This window comes from Neoarius graeffei, chromosome 14 (genome assembly GCF_027579695.1).
Source record: "Neoarius graeffei isolate fNeoGra1 chromosome 14, fNeoGra1.pri, whole genome shotgun sequence".
Taxonomy (NCBI): Eukaryota; Metazoa; Chordata; class Actinopteri; order Siluriformes; family Ariidae; genus Neoarius; species Neoarius graeffei.
The window spans coordinates 18,463,830-18,482,663 of NC_083582.1; the positions used below are offsets into that span (position 1 = coordinate 18,463,830).

General features: G+C 45.5%; 1 protein-coding gene across 2 annotated transcripts in view; it reads left to right on the plus strand.

Moving 5' to 3' along the window:
* The window catches only part of LOC132898026 (tectonic-3-like), a 67,832-nt gene that overhangs the window by 26,825 nt on the left and 22,173 nt on the right, over window positions 1–18,834 (plus strand). The window contains exons 5-7 of one of the 2 annotated variants that reach the window (XM_060939376.1): window positions 9,145–9,253; window positions 9,333–9,445; window positions 9,639–9,677. The exons of the other annotated variant lie outside the window; for it this stretch is intronic. Of the exons in view, the coding sequence (XP_060795359.1) occupies window positions 9,145–9,253; window positions 9,333–9,445; window positions 9,639–9,677 (261 nt within the window). The remainder of the gene's footprint in view (window positions 1–9,144; window positions 9,254–9,332; window positions 9,446–9,638; window positions 9,678–18,834) is intronic. 2 annotated transcript variants of the gene reach the window in all.

Below are 18,834 nucleotides of genomic sequence, written 5' to 3' on the forward strand. Positions count from 1 at the left end.
CAAGTGGAAGCCCAGATACCGTACTTCCACCCGCCCAATCGCACATTTCTTCGGGTTGGCAGTGAGACCCGCCCGCCTCAGCGACCTAAGGATGGCCCTCAGGTGTTGCAAGTGCCACTGCCAGTCGTTACTATGAATGATTATATCAAGATATGCGGCCGCATAGGTGGCGTGGGGCCGGAGGACCCTGTCCATCAGCCGCTGAAATGTAGCGGGCGCCCCAAACAGCCCAAAAGGAAGTGTGACAAATTGGTGTAAGCCGAACGGTGTGGAAAAGGCCGTTTTCTCCCGGAATAATGGAGTCAAGGGAATCTGCCAATATCCCTTCGTCAAATCCAGTGTTGAGTAAAAGCGAGCCGTGCCTAGTCGATCGAGCAGCTCGTCAATACGAGGCATTGGGTATGCGTCAAATTTAGACACCGCGTTGACTTTTCTATAGTCCACACAGAACCGGACCGACCCGTCGGCCTTGGGTACCAAGACCACCGGGCTGCTCCAGTCACTGTGGGACTCCTCAACGATGCCCATTTCAAGCATGGTCTGAAGTTCTTCCCGAACCACCTTTTTTTTTTTTTTTTGTGTTCGGGTAGCCTGTAAGGGCGGCTACGCACTAACACCCCCGGGGGCGTCTCTATATGGTGTTCTATGAGGTTAGTGCGACCGGGCAGGGGCGAGAACACATCCAAAAACTTGGCCTGCAACTGGGCGACCTCTGTAAGTTGGGTCGGGGAGAGGTGGTCTCCACAGGGGACCGGAGAAGTACGTGATGCCAGTGTCTCTTTTTGAACCTCCGGCCCCAGCTCCGCCTTCTCCGGAACTACCGACACCAACGCCACAGGGACCTCCTCATTCCAGAGTTTAAGCAGATTGAGGTGGTAGATCTGTAGCGGCCCCCCCGTCCGTTCGCCTCACCTCATAGTCGACGTCCCCGACTCGCCGTGTGACCTCAAAGGGTCCTTGCCACTTGGCGATTAATTTGGAGCTCAACGTGGGCAACAGTACGAGTACCTTATCTCCCGGAGTGAACTCTCTAAGGCACGTGCCCTTGTTGTACAGGCGGGCTTGCCGTTCCTGGGTCTGCCGCAAATTCTCCTGAGTTAGGTGGGTGAGCGTGTGGAGTTTTGCGCGGCTTACGCGCGGATAACAATTCAAACTGGGAGAACCCCATGGAGGCTTGGGGGACCTCTTGCACTGCAAATAACAAGGGTTCGAGCCATTTATCCCAGTTACGTGCGTCCTCACTTAGGAATTTTTTAATTATATTCTTGAGGGTGCGATTGAACCGTTCAACTAAACTGTCCGTTTGTGGGTGATAAATGCTGGTGCGGATCGGCTTAATACCTAATAGCCCATACAGTTCGCTCAGTGTTCGTGACATAAATGAGGTGCCTTGGTCAGTCAGAATCTCTTTCGGGATTCCAACTCGGGAGATGACGCGGAAGAGGGCCTCCGCAATACTGCGTGCTGAGATATTGCAAAGAGGCACCGCTTCCGGGTATCGCGTTGCATAGTCCACCAGAACTAATATAAAGCGGTACCCTCGTGTTGACTGATCTAATGGCCTGACAAGATCCATCCCAATTCTTTCGAACGGGGTCTCGATTAATGGTAGGGGGCGCAAAGGCGCTTTTGGAATGGCCGCTGGATTTACTAACTGGCATTAGCGGCACGCCGTACACCACCTACGGACATCGCCGTGAATCCCCGGCCAATAGAATCGGGCCATTATTCGGGCTAGTGTCTTATCCTGCCCTAGGTGTCCAGCCATGGGATTAAAGTGAGCCGCCTGAAATACCAATTCCCGGAGGCTCTTTGGAATTAACAGCTGTGTGACTCGTTCTTTCATCTGAGTGTCCTGCGTCACTCGGTATAATCTATCCTTCATAATAGAAAAATAGGGGAAGGATGGGGTGGCGTTCGGCTGGAGCGTTTGACCATCGATTACTCTCACTTGGTCAAACGCATGTCGCAGAGTCTCGTCTCGCGATTGTTCTAATGGGAAATCCGCGAGGGATTCCCCAACAGAAAGAGGAGGAGCCGGCGGCTCCTCACTCTGTCGCGGAGATGACATAGACGGCTCTGCGACAGCAGCTCCAGCCAAAGCGACACCGGGACCTCCCCCTGTCAAATGGCAGGACCCACTCTTTACTAGGCGCGTCATTAAACCCCGAAATCCCGGCCAATCAGTCCCCAAAATTAAAGAGTGGGTAAGGCGAGTGGGTTAGGCAAGGATATTTTTCAGAGGGGAAAAATCTATAGTGAAGGCGGTGGCCTTCACTATAGATTTTTCCCCTCTGAAAAATATGTGGACCGACACCAAAGGGTAGCTGTGAACATCCCCGTGCACACACAACACCTTCACCCCCTGTGCTCCCCCCAATGCCTCGTCTTGCACCAGGCTTTGCCGGATCGAGGTCTGATTGCAACCAGAATCCACTAACGCCTGATATGTAGCCCCTTGGACACTCACCGGTATGCGATACGCTCCGGCCCGATCGAGGGCAGCCTCTGGCGCGTCGGGGATCCGTACCACCGCGCCCACCTCCGTTGCTGCGCACTGTTGTTGCAGGTGGCCCAGCTCCCCGCAGCGCCAGCAAACCGGCCCGGGCTTTCCCTCTGCACCGGTGCTCTGGGGCTCACTCACCTGAGGGGGGGGAGAGACAAACACAGAAGGGAGAAACGGGAGGGCACCACGGGTGCGGCGGGCCGGCTGGGGTGGAGCCGGCCCCCATCTCCGTGGTGGGGGAATGGGGCGAGGACGGGACACAGAAGGGAGGGGAGAAAGAGAGAGAGAAGAGAAGACGTCGTTGGCTGTCCTGCTGCCGGAACAGCCGCCAAATGATCCTCCGCCAGTCCTACTGCCTGATCCAGCGACGCCGGGCGGTGGCACTGGACCCACTCTGCGGTTTCGGCTGGTAAGCGGGCGATGAACTGCTCCAGCACCACCTGATCGATGATTCCCTTGGGGTCGCGATCGTCGGCCCTCAGCCACCGCCAACAGGCGTCCCGGAGCTGCTGGCCGAACGCGAACGGCCGGCCGACTTCCTCCAACCGCAGCGTGCGGAGGCGCTGGCGCTGTTGTTCTGGTGTGCGCCCCACGCACTGCAGGACGGCCCGGCGAAGGTCCGCGTAGGCCGGTCGGCGGGGATCTGTAGCGCGGCCAGCTGCGCCTCTCCCGTCAGGAGGGGGAGGAGGCGCGCCGCGCGCTGCTCCATCGGCCACCCCGAGGCTTCGGCGACCTGTTCGAACAATGCGAGGAACGCCTCGGGGTCGTCCTGCGGGCCCATCTTGGTCACGGTGAGGGGAGACGGGCCCGCGGCCGGGGCGCTGGTGGACCCCGCCAACCCGAGGAGATGCCGGAACGCCTCGTGATCTTTCTGCTTGGCCAGCACCAGGGCTTCGAAGCGCTGCTCTTGTTCCTTTCGGAGCGTGACGAGCGCCTGGTGCTGGCTTTGCTGAGCCGTGGCGAGGGCGTGGACCAGGTCCGCGAACGGGGAGGATTCCATGGGGCTGCTGGGTTGGTGCTCCACCTTTCCCGGGTTTTGGCACCACTGTAGAGCTCTCCTAGGTGTGGGTGGAGCACAGAGGACGGCAGGACAAAGCTTCAGGTAATAACAGGCTTTTATTGCCAGACTTTTCAGTATAAGAATAGTTCTATTGGGTAAATACACACACACACACACGCTGTGTTCTTGTCCCGGGAAGAGCTCTCCTCTGCTCTCCCTCTGCCTCCTTAAATAGGGCGCAGTTACTGGGAAGACACACAAACACAGGTTAATTACCGTCAGGTGTAGTGATTCTGCCACTCACCTTCCCTGGCTCCGCCCTCCTGTCACAGACCAGCGCTTGACCACGCCCCCGCTGCCACAATGACCTATTGCCAATTGACCTAATGAGTTGCAATTTGGTCCTCCAGCTGTTCCTTTTTTGTACCTTTAACTTTTCCAGCCTCTTATTGCCCCTGTCCCAACTTTTTTGAGATGTGTTGCTGTCATGAAATTTCAAATGAGCCAATATTTGGCATGAAATTTCAAAATGTCTCACTTTCGACATTTGATATGTTGTCTATGGTTCTATTGTGAATACAATATCAGTTTTTGAGATTTGTATTCACAATAGATTGCATTCCGTTTTTATTTACAATTTGTACTTTGTCCCAACTTTTTTGGAATCGGGGTTGTACACACACACACACACACACACACACACACACACACACACACACACACCACCGTGGTGCTTGAAAGTTTGTGAACCCTTTAGAATTTTCTATATTTCTGCATAAATATGACCTAAAACATCATTAGATTTTCACACAAGTCCTAAAAGTAGATAAAGCAAACCCAGTTAAACAAATGAGACAAAAATATTGTACTTGGTCATTTATTTATTGAGGAAAATGATCCAATATTACATATGTGAGTGGCAACAGTATGTGAACCTTTGCTTTCAGTATCTGGTGTGACCCCCCACCCCGTGCAACAGTAACTGCAACTCAATGTTTCCGGTAACTGTTGATCAGTCCTGCACACCGGCTTGGAAGAATTTTAGCCCATTCCTCCGTACAGAACAGCTTCAACTCTGGGATGTTGGTGGGTTTCCTCACATGAACTGCTCATTTCAGGTCCTTCCACAACATTTCAATTGGATTAAGGTCAGGACTTTGACTTGGCCATTCTAAAACATTAACTTTATTCCTTTTTCACCATTCTTTGGTCGAATGACTTGTGTACTTAGGGTCATTGTCTTGCTGCATGACCCACCTTCTCTTGAGACTCAGTTCATGGACAGATCTCCTGACATTTTTCCTTTAGATTTGGCTGGTGTAATTCAGAATTCATTGTTCCATCAATGATGGCAAGTCATCCTGGCCCAAATGCAGCAAAACAGGCCCAAACCATCATGCTACCACCACCATGTTTCACAGATGTGATAAGGTTCTTATGCTGGAATGCAGTGTTTTCCTTTCTCCAAACATAACACTTCTTGTTTAAACCAAAAAGTTCTATTTTGGTCTCATCTGTCCACAAAACATTTTACCAATAGCCTTCTGGCTTGTCCACATGATTTTTAGCAAACTGCAGACAAGCAGCAATGTTCCTTTTGAAGAGCAGTGGCTTTCTCCTTCCAACCCTGCCATGCACACCATTGTTGTTCAATGTTCTCCTGATGGTGGACTCATGAACATTAACATTAGCCAATGTGAGAGAGGCCTTCAGTTGCTTAGAAGTTACCCTGGGGTCCTTTGTGACCTCACTGACTATTACATGCCTTGCTCTTGGAGTGATCTTTGTTGGTTGACCGCTCCTGGGGAGGGTAACAATGGTCTTAAATTTCCTCCATTTTTGTACACAATCTGTCTGACTGTGGATTGGTGGAGTCCAACCTCTTTAGAGATGGTTTTGTAACCTTTTCTAGCCTGATTAGCATCAACGTTTTTTCTGAGGTCCTTAGAAATCTCCTTTGTTCGTGCCATGATACACTTCCACAAACATGGGTTGTGAAGATCAGACTTTGATAGATCCCTGTTCTTTAAATAAAATAGGGTGCCCACTCACACCTGATTGTCATCCCATTGATTGAAAACACCTGACTCTAATTTCACCTTCAAATTAACTGCTAATCCTAGAGGTTCACATACTTTTGCCACTCACAGATATGTAATATTGGATCATTTTCCTCAATAAATAAATGACCAAGTATATTTCTGTCTCATTTGTTTAACTGGGTTCTCTTTATCTACTTTTAGGACTTGTGTGAAACTCTGATGTTGTTTTAGGTCATATTTATGCAGAAATATAGAAAATTTCTCAAGGGTTCACAAACTTTCAAGCACCACTCTAATGGTGGCCTTAAAAACAACCAAGACTGCAATCATTTTATATCAGTTTATGAAAAAATTGTCAGGGTTTTAAAAATCCGTTTGCAGATCGATTCTTTATACACCAAGGATTATGTTGATACCTATTTTGTTCCAGTGTTTATCAGATTTGTGATTTAAAATGCAACTTTGAAAGTTTCACAGGTGGTTTACTGGGGGATTGCTTCTGTGGACTTTGCATGCAAATACATGTTAAGAATTTTATTTTCTAATTGGTTAAATTATTTCTATTTATGCAGGAGACTGGGAAAGCCCTGCTTTTGGCCGTAACATTTAGACCCTTCCATCTCTTTGTGTATGAAAATGGTGCACACTGTAGAAGAAGAAAATTTTGCTTTCAGTGCCAATCAAAAATAATTTTATCGGTTTTGCTCATAACGTATTATATACTATTAATAAAAATCAACAAGGAAATATTTTTTTTAGTAATTAATTTCTTACTTACTTACGCCGCCCACAGGTAAGCCTGCTGTCTTACACGCCAGTCATCCCAATTGTCCATACATCATGGGAGTTCCTCTTTTGTGTTGACACCAACATCATCTTTCAGTAAGTCAGTGTATGTCTTGATTGGTCTACCACAATTTCTTTGAATCATACACAGGCTCCCACACTGAGGATGACAGTGACCAGCAACATCCATTCTCCTGACAGCTATTTTGCTGCAAATAGATGGTAGTTCTCCATACAGAACTGTACTTGGAATATGATCTTGCTATCTGACATTGAGTACTGTACTTAGCATTCTTATATAAGTACCATTTAGTGACCGTTAAAGTTGTTTTGTTAAAGTCCAGCTTTCTGATCCATATAGGAAAGTAGGAAAGTAGGCACTGTTTTGACTACAGCAATGAAAAATGACAGCTTTACAATACAGGATAAATTAGATTTCCACACAGTTTTCATTTTGTCCAGAGCGTTTTCATTTTATTCAAAGCTAATGTTTTTCTAATTTTTATGTCTTGCTCAGAAGATTGTACCCAAGCACTGAGATATTTAAAGTCATTTACTTCTCTGAGGTTTAGCCTTTCAGCAATTTTAAGGGGGACATGTGAAGATGGTACATTAAGAGTCATGAATTCTGTCTTCTTGGCATTCAAGTGAAGTCTTACTTTTTTACATTCATTTTCTACACTTGTCAGAAGTTGCTGTGCTTGTTTCATTGTGTTAGACAATAAACTAATATCTGTATAGTCAAGATGGGTTATTGTCACTGCTGGATGTCTAGGTGTGATGGTAAAACCTTGATCGGCTTCATGATTATTGATAGCATTGATTAGAGCATAATCAAGAACAATAATGGTGAAGAGGTATGGTGCAAGGGTATCACCTTGCAACACACCAGCTTTGATCTCAAATTCATCTGTGATTCCATCTGGAGAGAGGACTCTTGCATGAGTGTCTATGTACATCATTTCAATTGCATTCAGGAGATGTGGTGGAATGTCATATGCTTTGAGGATCCTAAGCATTTTGCCTCTCTGGATACTATCAAACGCTTTCTTGAAATTGATTAAACAGAGGACAGCAGACAAGTTGTTCTTTTTCATTTCCTCAATAATTCTACAGAGTGCTATAATTTGAGAGAGCATTGAATGGCTTTTCTGAAAACCATTTTGATTGACTCTTAAGTGAAAATCAAGCTTTTCTCTGATGTGGTTTAAGATCATGTGATTCATTAGCTTAGAGATAATGCAAGTTAGACTAAACTAATATCACCTGCATAGTCGAGATGGGTTATTGTCAAAGCTGGATGTCTAGGTGTGATGGTAAAACCTAAATCGGCTTCATGATTATTGATAGCATTGATTAGAGTATAATCAAGAACAATAATGTTTTGAGGATCCTCTATAGTTGTCTGTTAAAGAGAGCTCACCTAATTTTGGGACAGGTTGTATGTTTGATAATGACCATTGTTTGGGTCTTAGTTCATTCATTAAAGCATTGTTGCAAAACTCCAAAATAATGTCATCAAAATCAGTTTTTGATTACTTCTGGTGGTATACCATCAGGTCCTGGACTCTTTCTATTCTTTAATTTTATTTTTACTTTTTGAAGCTCATCATTTCTAAATGGACCATCCTTGATATTTAGATTGTTAAATACTGTAGGAATGCTTTCATTTTCATTGTCTGCTGTTGGTGCTTTACCGAGCAGGTTACTAAAATGGTTAAACCAAGATTTTACCCTTTCTTGTGCATTGGCTCCACAGATTTGTTCTTCCTTAGTTTTCTTCCACCCTGCCATTTAATTGATCATGCTCCAAGCTTCTTCATATTTTGCTTCATTATGGCAATGTTCAACTTGACTTGTCATTTCTTTTAGTTCTTGTTCTTTACAATAAAGTATTATTGTATGTTTCAAACCGTATCCTTTTTGCAGAGTTTAATTCTTCAACGTTGTCCAAATTCCATTCTTGGCTCAGATTCTGGTTTGCCTTAGCTACATGTTGTCTTGCTCTTACAATGTCCGGCTGTAAAGATCTTGAACATTTTGCCTTTATTTTCACTGGCACAAATTCTTTCATTGCCTCATAATTAGCTTGAACAAAATGTTTATAGCGGTCAGTAATACCTTTAATTGTATTTAACTCTTGAAATCAGTTCCAAACTTCCACTGCATAATTTGTTTGTAGATCAGAATTTAATGAGAATGCATTCCGATTATATTTCAGTTGCCAGTGGGATTTTGATACTCTGAAGCTTAGTTTTATTTTTGCAATGGCAACTCTGTGATCTGATCCTACTGTTCTGAAGAAGCTGTGTGCTTGGAAGTTTTGAATAGAATTTCTCCATTTCCAGCATACTAATATGTAATCAAGCTGTCGGCGTTCACCAGTCCCTTGATCTTGAAAAGTCCAAAGTCTCCTCTTTTTCTTGTGAGAATTGAGTGTTGGATGTAATTAAATCATGTGCCATCATAAATTCTGCAAGCAACTCTCAGTTTCTGTTAGAGATGGGATGAAACGAAAAGGGTACATCTTCAGGTCCAAGTCGAGCATTTAAAATCAGTAAGAACTACAAGGAATTCGTATTCATATAATTGTATTTACAGTAGTACAACAGTTTTATTACATTGTCTTTATTGGTTATAAAGATCTGCACAAATTTGTGCACTGACCCTTCAAAAGCCAAAAATTTTCGATTACGAAACATTGGCACTGGTGCCTTCATAAGAGTTTGTATTGCTTCACTGTACTCCTGCACACTTGTTCACCTTCTGTAGAATGATGGCGCATCACCTTCATATTCTGTCTGTCACAGGTTGATGATGTCATTCTGACATATTACAACACCACATCCATACTGAGTGTGCTCAGACAGCCATCATCGGGCGTGGCGTCTTCCACCTGTATCGAGCGCAGTCCTGCAAGTATGGTTCAGTTGAATTATCCTCTAATTGCAAGGATGTCGATTAAAAAGTTAGATTTTTTTTTTCTTTTTCTTTTCAGAGTTTCTGCGTTCTGGCTCCTTGTCCTGTTCCCAAATTGTCAGTGCTCAGTCATGTAGAAGAGACAGTAGTCTCAGTTTTAGCTCCTATTTCACAGGGTTCAGTCTCCTAAAGGTAAGTGTTTGGACGAAGTCAGAATTGTCTGTTAACCTTGACACCAAATATTAGAAGTTTACAGTGGAATCATTTACCTGCTATTTGTAGTCCTTGTCAAATTTGACAAATGTTTTGGTGACATAATATCTATTGCACAACATATCGTCTGGAACTTGATGCTAGTTCTCATGTCAGATCTCAAATTTTACAGGTTCCACGTCCCTCACAAATGGACAGTTCAAAAATTATGGTAATTTACAGCAGTTAAATATTAATTATCTATTATTTTTTTATTTACATTAATTATTCAGTAAAATTATTTATTTCCAACCCCTAATCAGAAAAAGTTGGGATAGTACGTTGAAGTTTTAAATTAAAACGGAAAACAATGATTTGGAAATAATCTTTGACCTGAAAACAGTACAACAGCACATTATTTGATGTTTTACCTCATGAATTATTAAAAAAAAATGCAGCTTATTTTGATTCTTGCAACACAATTCAAAAAAAAAGTTAGGCGAGTAAAGCATTTACCACTTTATAATGTTTCCATTTTTATCACAACACTTAAAATATGTTTATGGACTGAAGACACCAAGTGAAGTGTTTCAGGTGTTATTTTGTCCCATTCTTCCTGCAAACAGGTCTTAAGGTGTGCCTTAAGGGGTCTTCGCTGTCATTTTTCATTTCAAAACTCTCCACACATTCTCTATTGAGGACAGAGAGGACAGGCACCCTCTTCTTCCACAGCCATACCTTTTGTAATGTGTGCAGAATGTGGTTTTGCATTGTCTTGTTGAAATGTCCCTGGAGCACACTGAAATTAGGTCTCCAGTTCTGACAGATTGCAGTCTGCCAGTGAGGAAATCTAACAGCCAGTCACAAAGTGCAGGGTTCAGGCTGAGGTTGTACAGTTTGTTTGTGAGTTTGCGGGGAGGACTGTATTAAAGGCTGAGCTGTAATCATTGATGAGCATTCTGACATAAGTGGGTTTTTTTTTCCCCCAGGCAGGAGAGAGTTGTATGCGGAGTTGCTGAGATAGTGTCCACAATGGATCTGTTAGGGCAGTACGTGTACTGCCTGGGGTCCAGTGACTCAAGTATGTTACTCTGGATGTGGTTCAGCACCACTCTGTTAAAGCACTAGGAGTGAGTGCAACTGGGCTCTTTCTGGGGACTGGGATGATGGTGGTGGTTTTAAAATGTGTTGGGACTGTGGCCTGTGTAAGGGACAGAGTAAAGATGGAGGTGAAGACATCAGTCAGTTCTGTAGCACAGGTCTTGAGGGCCCAGCTAGGGATGTTATCTGGGCCTGCTGATTTGTGGGGGTTGATTCTCTATGTCTCGCCATTGGAGGTCTCAAAGCAGGAATAGAGTTTATTGTTTGGGTAAGGAGATGGTAGTATTGGTGATTTCTGTCATGGTGATCTGCTGTAAGACTTGCCACATGCGTCTGGTATCAGCAGTAGAGTAGTAGCCTTCCAGCTTCTGCTTGTGTACTGTAGCTGCTTCGTCTCTGTGGCAGAAAAGTGTAATAAAATTCCAGGATGTTAGGAAGAAACAAACAGAAATAAATGTATTGAAAAGATGAATTAAAAGTATATACACCTTGCAAGAGGGCTTTCTCGAATGAAAGAATTTCACCCAGAGAGAGCACCCTTGCTTTCCCACACCCATCGTTATATACTTGTCAAAATAACAATAATACAACAGATATCTTCTTAGTGTCAGGGTGTCCAGCCTAGGCACTCACTCTATCACAAAACACTGTCTCTGCACGTGCGCATGTTTTACTAACCTAGAAAATGCAACATAAACAGCATTCTTCATCTTACAGAAACATGAGACACAGTGTCTGACCTTCCGAACGTCTAAGAGATAGGAGTTCTCTAAAAATTATATTCTTCCCCTACACAGTGTCTTTTAAAGCTTAATTTTCTAAAGATCACTAAAAGCATAAGAATAAATCTAAAAATGTGCTTTTCCTCTACATCTCCTTGATGGGTTTTCTTCAGTCTCTACTCTTCTGTTTTGTCCTCCATCTCATTTTGTGATTTAAATGGAGTGAGCACACAGCATGTATTGGTAGACTAGGATATTCATCCAGGGCTAATGGTTTGGGTATTGTCTGACCTGTATGGTGGGTACTATAGTGTTGTGGCAGCGGGGGCATGGTCAAGCGTCGGTCTGTGAATGGAGGGCAGAGTCAGGGAAGGTAAGCGCCGAGTCCTTTTTCCCGCGAGTGCCGGCGTTAATTACTAATCCTTTTTTAACTTTTTTCTATAAATAAATTTCCAGTATCCTCTTCATTTTTATTATACTGTCGCTTTCATTTTTGTACTTTTCACTTTCGCTTTCCTTTTTCCGTTTTTTTTCCCGGTTTTTTCTCTTTCTTTTTTCGGAAGAACGCCGAGACCGGAAGCTTTCTTTTTCTCTCCTCCTGTGTAAAGTCCACAAGCGGAGGCCATCTGATCTGCTTTAATATCAACAGATCTTCATTTAAGGTACGTGAATCTTTTCATCATGGCACACCTTCAGCCTGTTCAGTGTGCTGAGTGCAGGATGTTTAGTCATTCTTCCTCCGTCACTAGCGATAGCTCTATTAGCTTTACTTGTGATAAGTGCAGATTAGTTAGCTCTCTGATGGAGAAGATTTCAGTGCTAGAAGCGCGTGTCCAGGCTTTAGAGCAGGTTAGTGAGCGTGAGAACAGTGTAGTTTCTGTTAGGGAAAGTCTGGACGCCCTAGGTGGAGTTAGCAATCCCCCAACTCCGGCATTAGAGCCCTTACAGCGGGGCGAATGGGTGACGGCTCGGCGGCATAAGCGTAGAGCCAAAGCTACCGCTGAGGCTCGCCCACGGGAGCACCACTCCTCTCCGCGTCACGTATCGAACAGGTTTGCTCTCCTTAGTGATGCACCCACTGAGAAACCTGAAAGAGCTCTGGTTATAGGGGACTCTATCATACGGCACGTGAAATTAGCTCAGCCTTTAGGGGCACCAGCAGCTTTAGTCAGGTGTATACCGGGAGCCAGGGCGCCGGACATAGCAGGTAATCTTAGGGTCCTAGGTAAGCACAGGTTCTCAAAGATAGTTATCCATGCAGGAGCTAATGATATACGCCTTCGTCAGTCTGAGGTTACTAAGAGTAACTTTGTAGAGGTGTTTAAATTAGCGAAGGCGATGTCCGATGCTGTAGTATGCTCTGGCCCCATCCCAATGCGGCGTGGCGATGTAGCTTACAGCAGGTTATGGTCGCTGAACTGCTGGCTGTCCAGGTGGTGCTCTGAAAACAGTGTGGGCTTTATAGATAATTGGGCTAATTTTGGGGGCACTGCTGGCCTGTTAGGGCGGGACGGTATCCATCCCACTCGGGAAGGTGCTGCTCTCATTTCCTGCAGCATAGGTCATATTCTCAGAACAGGCCTAGTTAATTTCTGACAATCCAGAGCCAAGGCCAGGGAGCAGACGAACAGGCTAAACCGACTGTCTGCTAGCTGCACAGAGTCGTCACTCAGGGCCCACTACATCGAGACTGTGTCTGTTCCCCGAGCTCAACAAAAAGGTAGAAATTTTCAGAGAGTTTGTTCCAGTAACCTAATCAATATAAAATTAGATCAGACTGACTGTACAGCTGCTGCCAGCACCTTTGATCTAAAGGTGGGGCTATTAAATATTAGATCTCTTACATCTAAAGCGCTAATGGTTAATGAACTCATTACTGATCAGGAGTTTAATGTACTGTGTTTAACAGAAACATGGATTAAGCCAAATGAATATATAGCATTAAATGAAGCGAGTCCTCCTGGATACAGTTATATACACCAGCCTCGTCTAACTGGCAGAGGAGGAGGCGTCGCGGTTATTTATAACGATTATCTAGGTGTAACACACAAACCTGGTTATAAATTTAATACATTTGAAGTTCTTCATACTCATATAATGTATGTAGCCTCGAAAAATAAGTCTACCCAGTTAATTCCATTGCTTATTATTTACAGGCCCCCGGGGCCATATTCTGAGTTTCTTTCTGAATTTGCAGATTTTATCTCAGATTTGGTTATTTCCTTAGACAAAGCTTTAGTTGTCGGAGATTTTAATATTCACTTCGATAACCCAGAAGACCCTTTAAAAACAGCGTTTGTGTCCATCTTAGATTCAGTCGGGATTAAGCAGAATGTCATAGGACCGACCCATAATGGTGGTCACACCCTTGATCTAATACTAACATTCAGATTAAACGTAGACAATATAGTCATACTTCCACAGTCTGAAGTTATCTCAGATCATTGTCTCATCTCATTCAAAATATGTCTGAGTAATAATATATGCACCTCACCATGCTACTGTATTAAACGTACTTTCACGTCAACTACTGCACAGAGCTTTATAAATGATCTCCCAGAGCTGTCAACTTTGATTGGGTCACTGTCAGCCCCTGCAGAACTTGATCAGGCAACTGAATGCTTAGAGTCAACATTCCGCCATACTTTAGATAATGTAGCTCCTCTAAAAAGGAAAATGGTCAGAGACAAAAAATTAGCACCCTGGTATAATGATGACACTCGCACATTAAAACAGACCACTCGAAAATTGGAACGTAAATGGCGTCAAACGAAATTGGTAGTGTTCAAATTAGCTTGGAAGGAGAGCTTCCTGAAGTATAGAAAAGCTCTTAGTGCTGCGAGATCAACATATTTCTCCTCCCTTATAGAAGATAACAAAAATAATCCTAGATTCCTATTTAATACTGTAGCAAAATTAACCAGGAATAAGTCCACTATCAACACATGCACACCTGCAGTATGTAGTAGCAACGACTTCATGAATTTTTTTAATGACAAAATTGAGAATATCCGACAAAAAATTCAAACTACTAATTTAAGGTTAGACAATGAAAGTGACCTTGTAGTTAACAATATAACTGTATCAGATCATCAGTTAGAATGTTTTACTCCCCTAAAAGAAACTGAATTACTTTCATTAATCTCTACATCAAAAGCCTCAACTTGCGTACTAGATCCCTTACCGACACATCTATTCAAACAGATAATGCCTGGAGTAATTGAACCGCTTCTAAAAATAATAAATTCTTCTCTTATGATTGGCTATGTACCCAAATCCTTTAAACTAGCAGTTATCAAACCCCTGATTAAAAAACCTGACCTTGATCCCTGTCAGCTGTCCAATTATCGGTCAATATCAAACCTCCCCTTTATCTCCAAGATCCTTGAAAAAGCTGTGGCACAGCAGTTATGCTCATATTTACATAGGAATAACATCCATGAAATGTATCAGTCAGGATTTAGACCTCATCATAGCACAGAGACAGCACTGGTTAAAGTAGTAAACGACCTACTGTTGGCGTCTGATCAGGGCTGTGTCTCGCTACTTGTGTTGCTTGACCTTAGTGCAGCATTTGATACCATTGATCATTCCATTCTTCTGGATAGACTAGAAAATGTTGTGGGAGTTAAGGGAATGGCCCTCTCCTGGCTCAGGTCTTATCTAACTGATCGTTATCAGTATGTTGATATAAATGGTGTTATTTCTAGACATACCGAGGTAAAGTTTGGTGTTCCACAAGGTTCTGTCTTGGGTCCACTGCTTTTTTCTCTATATATGTTACCTCTGGGCGATATTATTCATAAACATTGTATTAGTTTCCACTGTTATGCTGATGACACACAGTTGTATGTCTCTGCAAAACCTGATGAGCGACACCAGCTTAATAAAATTGAGGAATGTGTTAAGGACATTAGACACTGGATGCTTATAAATTTCCTTCTGCTTAACTCTGACAAGACTGAAGTACTTGTGCTAGGACCACATACAGCTAGAAGTAAGTTTTCTGATTACACAGTGACTCTGGATGGCCTTTCTGTTTCTTCACGTGCAGCAGTAAAAGACCTCGGAGTGATTATTGACCCCAGTCTTTCATTCGAAACTCACATTGATAACATCACCCGGATAGCTTTCTTTCATCTCAGAAATATTGCAAAGATAAGAAATTTAATGTCATTGCACGATGCAGAAAAACTAGTCCATGCTTTCGTTACCTCCAGGTTGGATTATTGTAATGCCTTACTGTCTGGATGTTCCAATAAGTGCATAAACAAGCTCCAGTTAGTTCAAAATGCCGCAGCAAGAGTCCTTACTAGAACTAGAAAATATGACCACATCACGCCTGTCTTATCCACACTGCATTGGCTCCCAATCAAGTTTCGTATTGATTATAAAATACTACTATTGACCTTTAAAGCACTAAATGGTCTCGCACCACAGTACCTGAGTGAACTTCTGCTCCTCTATGACCCGCCACGCCTACTTAGATCAAAAGGTGCAGGCTATCTGCTGGTACCTCGTATAGTGAAGGCTACATCAGGGGGCAGAGCCTTTTCTTACAAAGCCCCACAGTTATGGAACAGCCTTCCAAGTAATGTTAGGGAATCAGACACAGTCTCAGCATTTAAGTCTAGGCTGAAAACATATCTGTTTAGTCAAGCCTTTTGTTAATGGTGTTTATGAGGTAAAGGAGTAGATCTGGAGGGTCCTCAGACATAGTGTTTTGGTAAACTGGGATGTATGGATGCTGTCAGTCCCCACTCGCTTGCTCACTCGAGTTTGTTGACGGTGTAGTGGCTGGCTGCTTTATGTCCCGGGGCTCCCTCATGCCTGTGTTATCTTCTGGCTCTCTCCTTTTAGTTATGCTGTCATAGTTAGTTGCCGGAGTCCCTGCTTGTACTCGGTGCAATATGTATACTGTTCCTACTTATTCAGGTGACATTGGGCATACCTAACCACCTGTGTTTTCTTTCTCTCCCCCCCACCCCAAATCTGTCCCTCTGAGTTACATGGAGTCAACAGGAAATCTTTTGGTGGAGACGGTGGGGACCTCGACTGGCTATCATAGCCTGCAGGGAATCGGCCGTCAGACATTCTGTCGCATGTCCCAGACCCGGTGAAATGTAACTGAATTGTCTTGGCCAGGCCTAAGGGTCCCATCTGCATCTCATCATTGCTGAGGAGTGTGCTCCCTTCACCCAATCAAGCATCCAGCCAGAGCAGGTCATGATATATTTTTTACCATATTAACATGCCATTGTGTGTTATGCCTGATGTAAAGACTCTCGTCTCTGCGAGCCTACCACACAGATTTAATACTTGTCATTTTTAGGGCATACCTAACAACGTGTTTTCTTTCTCTCCCCCCCCCCCCCCCCCCATCTGTCCCTCTGAGTTACATGTTGATCCTGGGATTGAGATGCTGGCCTCTTCTGCCCCTCGGACCTGCTTGATCCATCCTGGTGCCCTGTGTCTGGTCGGAGTTTTATCGCCCCACTCCTGTGAAGGACGGCCCCATGAGGACAGTTGAGGGTTATACCTGTTAAAACTGTTAATATTATAGTCAGGCTGTCTGTTGTTGCCCAAATGAGGATGGGTTCCCTTTTGAGTCTGGTTCCTCTCGAGGTTTCTTCCTCATGTCGTCTGAGGGAGTTTTTCCTTGCCACCGTCGCCACAGGCTTGCTCATTGGGGATAGATTAGGGATAAAATTAGCTCATGTTTTAAGTCGTTCAAATTCTGTAAAGCTGCTTTGCGACAATGTTTATTGTTAAAAGCGCTGTACAAATAAACTTGATTTGATTTGTGGCAGAATCACTGCACCTGACGGGAATTAACCTGTGTTTGTGTGTTTTCCCCAGTGACCGTGCCCTATAAGAGGAGAGGGAGAGCAGAGGAAGGGAGCTCTCTCCCCAACCAGAATGCTTGGGTGTGTGCGCGTGTGACTGGGAGAGTGTAGAGTAAAGAGCTGAAAAGCTAAAATAAAGAGTTTGAGAACTCAGTTCTGGCCTGCTGTGCTTCTGTGCTCCACCCACCTTCAACGATTGTTACAGTGGTGCCAAAACCCAGGAATGGAGTACAGAAGAGAACAGCCCCATGGAGTCCTCCCCCCTCAAGGACCTGGTCCATGCCCTTGCCATGGCCCAACAGAGCCAGCACCAGGCGCTGATCGCCCTCCGGAAGGAGCAGGAACAACGGTTCGAAGCCCTGGTGCTGGCGCAGCAGGAAGATCACCAGGCATTCCGGCACCTCCTCGCGTCGGCGGGGTCCACCACCACCACGGACCCTCCCCACCTCACCCTAATGAAGATGGGTCCGCAGGACGACCCCGAAGCCTTCCTCACGCTTTTTGAGCAGGCAGCTGAGGCGTGGAGTTGGCCGGTGGAACAGCACGCGGCGCGCCTCCTCCCCCTGCTAATGGGTGAGGCACAAGCTGGCTACACTACAGCTTCCTGCTGACAGCTGGCTGGTCTACGCCGACCTCCACAGGGCCGTCCTCCAACGCGTGGGGCGCACCCCGGAGCAGCAACGGCAGCGCTTCCACGCGCTGCACCTGGAAGAGGTCGGCTGGCCGTTCGCATTTGGCCAGCAACTCCGGGACACCTGCCGGCGGTGGCTGAGGGCCGACAACCGCGATGCCGAGGGAATCATCGATCTGGTGGTGCTGGAACAATTCATTGCCCGACTTCCGGAAGGAACAGCGGAGTGGGTCCAGTGCCATCACCCGGCATCACTGGATCAGGCCATTGTGCTGGCGGAGAACCATATGGTGGCTGTTCCGATGGCAGGACAGCGTATCTCCTGTTCTCCCCTCCTTTCTCTCTCCCTTTCTGTTCCTCGCCCTCACCCCATTCCCCCACTGCGGAGGCGGGGGCCGGCTCCACCCCAGCTGGCCCGCCACACCTGTGGTGCCCTACCGTTTCCTACTTCCGTGTCTGTGTCATCCCCTCCTCATGTGAGTGAGCTCCGAAACACCGGTGCAGAGAGAGAGCCTGGGCCGGTATGCTGGCGCTGCGGGGAGCCGGGACACCTCCAGCATCAGTGCTCGGCGATGGAGGTGGGCGTGGTGGTCCGGATCCCCGATGCACCAGGGACCGCCCTTGATCGGGCCGGAGCGTATCGCATACCGGTGAGTATCCAAGGGAATACGTATCAGGCTTTGGTGGACTCTGGCTGTAATCAGACCTCAATCCACCAAAGCCTGGTGCAAGACGAGGCATTGGGGAGAGCACAGTTGGTGAAGGTATTGTGTGTGCACGGGGATGTTCACCACTACCCTTTAGTGTCAGTCCACATTCTATTTCGAGGGGAAAAATTTAGAGTAAAGGCGGTGGTTAATCCTCGCCTTACCCACTCTATAATTTTTGGGACTGATTGGCCGAGATTTCCGGAATTAATGACGCATTTAGTGAAGAGTGGGGCCTGCCATAGTTCAGCGGGGGGGAGGACGTGGTGTGGCATTGGCGGGAGCAGCTGTCACAGAGCTGTCTACGTCATCACCGCGCCAGAGTGAGGAGCAGCATGCTCCTCCTCCCTCTCTCAGGGATTCCCTTACGGATTTCCCGTTA